The sequence below is a fragment of the Anas acuta genome, chromosome 6, assembly GCF_963932015.1.
Source record: "Anas acuta chromosome 6, bAnaAcu1.1, whole genome shotgun sequence".
NCBI lineage: Eukaryota > Metazoa > Chordata > Aves > Anseriformes > Anatidae > Anas > Anas acuta.
Window position 1 is genome coordinate 512,995 of NC_088984.1, and position 7,578 is coordinate 520,572.

Sequence of the window (7,578 nt, forward strand, 5' to 3'; positions counted from 1 at the left end):
TCCCTCAGGTCCTACTACTTCCAGTCTGTACTGAGTCTAATTGCTTTTCAGGCTCATCTGCCATTCTAGCATCTCAACCTTAAACTCCATATGCAAATCACTGCGTTCCTTGCAACCTGACTCCTCTTTCATGTCTTCCCTTTCATCCCAGAGGTTCGAGTCCGAGTCATGTATTTCCTTCATTCCTACTCCTCAACCCTAAATGGGTTAACACAGACTGTTCTCACTTGGCTCTTCCTACTGTCTGGATCCCAGCAGGGGAGTCATTAAGGACAAAGAGGGGCTTCTTGCTGTTAAATTCTTGAGACATCTTCCTTCAAGGAAAAAGTGTTTGGAAACCTCTATTAGCTGAGGGCCTTAAAAGTTCCTAACCTGTCCAACTTTCCAATGTCAGCTTCAACCATCGTTTTCCCTTCCTCCTCACCTTAGAAAATGCTCCAGTGCACAATAAGCTGAACATCCTTACAGAAACAAATGCAAGAAAAATCTGTAGGTTTTTCCCAGGACCCTCTGAAGTTGCCATGTCATGCAATCAGCCTGAGACAGGCATTGGTATGGAACATCTCAGCCTAAATTATAAGAGAAAAAAAAAGACCCAAAAAACCACTGAGGTCAAAGCATTAGGCAATCTGGATTTTAAGCAGTACTTCAATCCATTTACAATTGACATACCAACTCTCTCAGAAAACACGCCTTTCAGTTGTGACCTTTCTTAGGATCACATTCACTTCACGTTTGCTATCACACTGAGTTAAAAAAAAAAAAACATTACAGAAAAGATGGACAATTCCAGTACTTCAGTCAAAACTCACACAGGAAGTGAAGCTGTTAGGCTTCTTGGCATTGAGTTATTATTGAACACTACTAAAAATAGATTAGACAGAAGCTATATATTTTAATAAAACCCAAGTAACTGAGTAACTCTTTTTATAAAGTATTTTATTGTATCTTACTGTGTTTCTGTTAATGACAAGGCAGTCAAACTATTTACCACAGTGTGCTAAGTGCTATTTAGAATAGAAATTTGCTTCTATGTAAACATGAGTTTTTAAATGCATATTTTAACATTTCCGTGGCTGTTGAATAATGTAAATTCTTTTAGGCAGCATGAACTTCTCCAAGGCAGGCTGTGGCTTTTGGTGAGCAACTTGTAATGCTGTTGCAGGAATTTTGTGGCTCATCTGTAACAGTAAAATGAGGAAAAAAGTTGTAACAGAATACAACTTCTGTTGTTCTCCTCCTAAATTCCATCACATGAAAGTAGTTAAACCTAACTCTACAAAGAGTTCAAGTAATCAACACAGAACTCAGTGATTCTGTACATTTAATAGTTTCTGGTTTAAAATTTTGACATTAGTCTGACTACCTTCTGTGAATTGACTTTCTCAGTAGTTCATAGAATGAACTGACAAGATAAGGAAAGCAGAACAAATAAATTGTAACCAAGTTAACATTAAGTGGTTACAAATTCTTACTTTTCCTGATTCAAGCCACCATCATTGTATTATTTAATTATCACTTTCTAAACTTCTAAAGAAGGTTTATGTATGAGATTCTGGAAACCAACTGTAGAAGGAAATGGTAGATCAGAGCAGAAGAGATGGGAAATAGAGGAAAAACAAGATGATATCTCTATTTCTCCTTAACAAATAAGTCTAAGCCAAATTTCAAGATCTACATAGTAAAGCTTTGATCCCATCTGTTGATGAAAGGCTTATGTCGAAATGTGACTGATGTTTTACAAAGCTCTACAGATGAGGAACTCTTTGTATGCTTCGGAATCTAAAGATTGCATGTGTATGAAAAACAGATGAGAGTCAGATCTGATTAGCGTGCAAATTAAAAAGCTGCTTGTTAAATCAGCTTTTGCAATATTTAAGTGTAAGACTCTGCATCAACAACCTAGCAAGAGATACTAGACCTGTAAGCATAATGATGAATAGAAGGGTCTATCAGCAGCCTTGTGACATAAAATTTTAAGTAATCTTGTATTTCCAAGAGAGAAATCAGTCAGATGTCTGACTATCTTGTATCAGTCCCCAGGTGAAATAACTGTATATGGAGCAACAATGCAATACGTTGTACGTGTTGTCTCAAGGATCACTTAAAACAGTTTGACGTTAACTTCCCACCTGTGCACTTGCAGGACAAGGAGTAATGGCTTTAAATTAAAAGAGGGTAGATTTAGATTAGAGATGAGGAAAAAATTCTTTACTGAGCGTGGTGAGGCACTGGGAGAAGTTGCCCAGAGAAGTTGTGGACGCCGCATCCTGGAAGTGTTCAAGACCAGGTTGGATGGGGTTTTGAGCAACCTGGTCTAGTGGGAGGTGTCCCTGCCCACGGCAGGGGATTGGAATTAGATGGACTTCAAGGTCCCTTCCAACCCAAACCATTCTATGTTCTGTGAATTTGAAATCAACATACCACTAGAAAAAATACACTTTAAAATATCTAACAGTACTTTTCTATAACACATACACATAACCACTTTGTGGCTACTTATTTACTGCTAAATAGGAGTAGAAATGCACAGAATAATAAAAATTAATTAAAAAATAGCAGAATAAGAGACCGCTGGTTATATTTTAGCCATCTAGCATTTCACCCACATACTAAGTTTCTTCAGAGGCTATTTCTCATCAGGAATATTTAGTAGTATATAGTAGTAGACAAGCCTACAAATACCAGATGACAGCAATTTAAGGAAAATTCACTGTTTTTTGTTTGGTTGTTGTTGTTTAGTTTTATGGAGAGGCCTTGACAAATGCCTATCTTGTTCTTCCACATGTACTTACTTTGTCCAGTGCTTCTGCCAGTACGACACTCATCTTCTGAATTTTTGAAATACTGACGACAGCACTGCAAAGCATGAGAAAGAGAAGTATTTAGTGTCTCCATCTTGCAAAAACACTGCCACTTATTTTTCAAACTTGTTAATACAAAACATTTTGTAATTGAAATTTAAGTTTTGGAGCTAATTATACGATATAAAAAGAAAAGTATGCTGCCTCAGAATAGAGCAATGGAAAATATGTGTTGTGGCTTTTTTTTAATTTATACATAGTTTTATAGAAAGTACTATATTTTATAGTAGTATATTTTATAGAAAATACTAATTTTGTACACTGTGGAATAGCTTCACCGAAGTCTATCATGAAAAGACAGAAGTAAAAAATTTGACTTTGCTATTTTCTTGATTCTAATCTAGGCCTATGAAAAACATTCATCCTCTGGCAGGGGAATATTTCCTTTGACATCAGCAAATTGTCAAGCAAGAACTTTTTGTACAAGATTATCCCATTAACTTCTTTGTAGTTCAACGCAAATTAGCCACATCACCAGCATTCCAAATAAACAAGCTGTGGGTATGAAATACTTTAGATAAGCATTAGAAGATTATACATACTTCTGATGATATTATTATTTACAGAGGTGTCACTGCAACTTAAAACGCAGTCAAGAAAAGTCAATATCAGCCATATACATGGAACCAAACACCTTAACCGTGACTCTTGAAAAAGCAGATACTGCTTGAATGAAGCTAATGATTTGGTAGATGAGACAAGATAAACTTTCTATTGAAATTTCAATTTAGGAATTGATGGTTTGCCACATTGACAAACAGAAGATATTAAATATATGTTTATGCCATTGGATAACCATATTCTGGAAAAAGACAGCAGCAAGATTGGACCCAGACAACTAACAATTGGTGAAAAAAAGCTTCTGAACTAAAACACTCCAGAAAAAAAAAAAGGGGGTTATTAAAGAAATAGAAACCCCCCAAACAAGAGTCACTTCTCTTACGTAACGAGCTATAACCAGTTTTTATGTATTATCTATAAACTCATGCAGGCATCTAATTACCCATTAAGATGATGAATTATGTTCTATCATGCAATATATTACACAGCACCTCTAGAGTAAGCACACTTTTTTAGAACTAGATCTCAAAGTTCATCTCCTGCCAAGACTGAACTCAGCTCAGACCAGCCACTTAGTCTCAAACAAGTCACTATTACAGCTCTATCAGATGATCTCATCTGAATCAGAAACACAGGAACAAGGAATCTGTATGATTACTACTTAACAATTTTCCTGTGACTTGTATGACTGCAACCTGACAAAATCCATCATTCCAACAAGGTATGTATGCTATATTGAATACCCATTGGTCGCAGTACAGTGAACAAGTAAACGGGAAAGAAGTCAGTGTTACTGTCTCAGCTTTGTTACAAAAAAAAAATATTTTAGATCAGCGTCCTCCAAGCCATTGGGAAAAAGAAAAGCAAACAAACCCACAGTGGTGATTTCTGTAGACCTGCCAAAACAGTGTCACTACGCCAGTGTTAAAAAAAAAAGTAAAGAAAGCTAATTTTAATATTAAAAGCTATCCAGAAAAAGAAAAAGGTAAAAAATAAAATCACATTAATCCAAAACTTGAGTTCAGCTGTCGGTCTAGTCACAAGCTTCCCTTTTAAATCCTGGTAAAATAATCTATTTCACAAGGATTCTACTAGATCACAGCACTTTGTGTTGGTTGTCAGATACTGATACTATGACTCAATGTAGACACAGATATTCAACTAAAAAGGAAGACTTCTTGATGGCAGCAAAAGATACTCAGAAATGCCAGATGCAAGTCTGTTTATCAGAAGTAATACAGGCAACTTAAATCCCAGTGGGGGTAAAAACACACAAACACAAGCAGGAATCAGACTGAAGTCTGCCAGACTGTTTAGCAATCCTACATAGCACAAGTTACTTTAAGAATTAAACTCTTCAGAGTAGAATAGTTGTCTTTATTTTCAACCTTCAGCTTGTTGTCTATGACCTTTACCTATGGTGCAGGGAAACCAGCCCTGCAGTGCAATACCTTGTCTTGTCTTTTCCTGGAGGTTTAGCGTTTTTCTTAACAAGTCCATTTTCTTGCTTTTTAGACACTCTCATACCTCCAGCTTTGACTGCAAGAAGAAAATACAGTTTATGTAAAAGTACAGACAGGATTGCATGCCAAACAAAAAGGAAAAATACCTGTACCCCAGATTAATTGTTAACACAAAATTATCTTTTGGTATTTAATTCTATTTTTACTTCACTTGTATACATGCACATACACAGAATTAAACCAAAGAGTTCCAAGGAAGACTTGAATAGACTATGACATAGAAGTTTCAAGTCAACTTCCAAATACTGTAATCAAGAAGTCAATGAGTTTTCAGTCACTTGAACTTATATTAAATCTTAACACCTTAATATGTTGGTATGAATTCTTTCCCCCATAAATCTCAGATGTAATAAATCCCACTTTAAATATGACAAACAAACAAACAAACCCACCCACAACTCTGAACACTTAGTTTTCAAAAAGCATCACTAACAGCAATAAAGGTTTCATGATTTGTTCAAGGTATTCTAGGATAAAGCTAATAATGCAGATGCATATTTATCTTTCACTTGTGTTCTAACAAGCTTAATTATATTTTATTAAGATATCTGCCAATCACAAAACCAATTAGCACTAATTAAGCTACAGAAGACCTAACAATAACAATTTAAGTTCTGAGGCATGTCAGAAAATTCAATTCTGAACAAAGAACATGTGAAGTTATCTAAAACATCTTGTTGAAACAAGTACCTTCCCATTCACGAAGGTATTTTAAGTTTTAAAACTGCCAGCATAAGAAGGAACAAACTCAGTATGCATTCTGATTATTTTGAACAAGTTGCTTCCTCTTACAACAAGGTTCATTTTCTTCTTATTAATAATCAGGACCGGAGTCTTCAAACTTATATACTGGGGGTAGTGGTAGGGAGGGGCAGGGGATGACAGGGAATTGAGAAAAACTGCAAAAATTACTTGGCTAAATAGCATGAGAAAGAAGTTTTTTCTCCTTTCCCTCCCCCCCCAAGCACATGCATTTGTCTGACAACTGTTTTCTATCAGATCTAGCTTATCTCCTTGTATTTTCTGCTTGCAGGTTTAGTTTTAGAATTAACAATTGTCCTTCAGTCATGTTTGAAGCAGTGTAGAGTTCTGCAGTATCTCAGCTTGTCTTTTCTTTTCAGCATTGCCTACATACAGTTAATTATGCTACTGTTTAAGCAGCAAATAGATCACCTAGCAATCTTACAGCTTCAAATATAGTAGAGACCTAGAATAAAACTCTGGTGGCAATCTAACTCCATAATGAGAAGTCTCTGAAATAAAAATGTCAACCATTTCCAGTTGTCTTCTAGTAAAGAGCATCGGGATTCTAAATAGCCTGAAGCTCACAAGGTGTGAAATTTCTCTGGAAAGGGAGTTCACATAAGAGGCATATTTAAACAATACCAACAAATGATTAAAAAAAGAAAAAGCCAGGATATTTCAAGATCTTAGCTGGAGGTCTGCTCTTCCACAGCTTGTTAGGTATGCAGATGCATTCACTTTTTAGGAATGTGTCAAACCCCAAAAGGGAATCATTCATTTAATGGGACCTTCACTTAAGCACACGTTTGCAGGACTGGCAATTTGTAAATACAAGTGCTTTTGATGGTTTTAATTTAACAGAAGAGATCAGACACACATAGCCAAGGAAACACTTTTAACACTATAAAGCTTTACAAAAACCACAAGAGTGGGAGAAGAGGGAGATATCCAAAAATGGGAAAAATATTTAAACACTAAGTGACCAGTCGAAAGTCTTGCCTACTACAACAAGCCCACTGGGAAAAGAGTTGCTTATAATGACTGCAAATCACATGAGACTTATTTCAATCTTTTCACTAACTTGAAAATAGTTGCTACTAGCAGCTGTTCTGTGGTTGTAGGAGAGTGTAAAATAGATGCTTCTATAATGCACCAGAAAGCTGGTTTGTTTTTGTTTTTTTTTTTTCAAAGCAATTAAGAGAGATGTCTCAAAGTTGTAATATGGAGCTCAATTTTCATATTTTAAGTACCCTGTAATCCATTTAACTTAAGTGCCAAAATCCTTACCAATTTCCATATTAAAACACACCACAGCTTTCAAAGAAGTAGGGTGGGAAAACAACAGCGACAAAAATGAATACAAAGCAAAAGCACAGCACCTTGGAGATCCCAAGGTTACTGTTGATGCTGTGGCCAGAATAAAGGGTGCCTTTACCCTCGTATTCACTTGCACTGCCTTCGCTCACTAGGTGCCGAGCTGAAACAACTCGCTTCCTGGCACTCCTGGGCAAGAGTCACCGCACGGCAGCGCCCGCAGGTGAAGCCTCCTGAAAACGCTTCTCTGCAACTTCCGCAGCTTACTGTCACCTACAATAAGAAATACCAGGACAAGCACCAGGGCACTACCGCAGTGGTTTTGAGGCCATTTCAGGTGCAACGCAACCGCCGCTGTCACCGGTGGGAAAAAAATAATCATCCAGGAAAGGCCTAGCGAAGTCAGCTAGCGAGGCTGCAGAAGAAGTTACTTCACAAACACGTAAAAGCACGCTTGAAGACGAAGTTCTTGAGAACGCAAAAGACATTTGAGGGGTAAAATGAGACAGATGGGCCACGCCCCGCACTGCTCGGGCACCGGCGGCTCCCGCGCGGCAGCGCTCCGAGGGGCA

At 37.1% G+C, this 7,578-nt stretch overlaps 1 protein-coding gene across 3 annotated transcripts in view; it reads right to left on the bottom strand.

Annotated features, from left to right (window-relative positions):
* The window catches only part of TANC1 (tetratricopeptide repeat, ankyrin repeat and coiled-coil containing 1), a 114,577-nt gene that overhangs the window by 106,248 nt on the left and 751 nt on the right, over positions 1 to 7,578 (bottom strand). For 2 of the 3 annotated variants that reach the window (XM_068686859.1, XM_068686858.1), the window contains exon 2: positions 2,796 to 2,859. In XM_068686859.1, coding sequence (XP_068542960.1) covers positions 2,796 to 2,859 — 64 coding nt within the window. Of the gene's footprint in view, positions 1 to 2,795; positions 2,860 to 4,876; positions 4,965 to 7,127; positions 7,342 to 7,578 lie in introns of those variants that run through there. The other variant, XM_068686860.1, reaches the window with a different exon arrangement.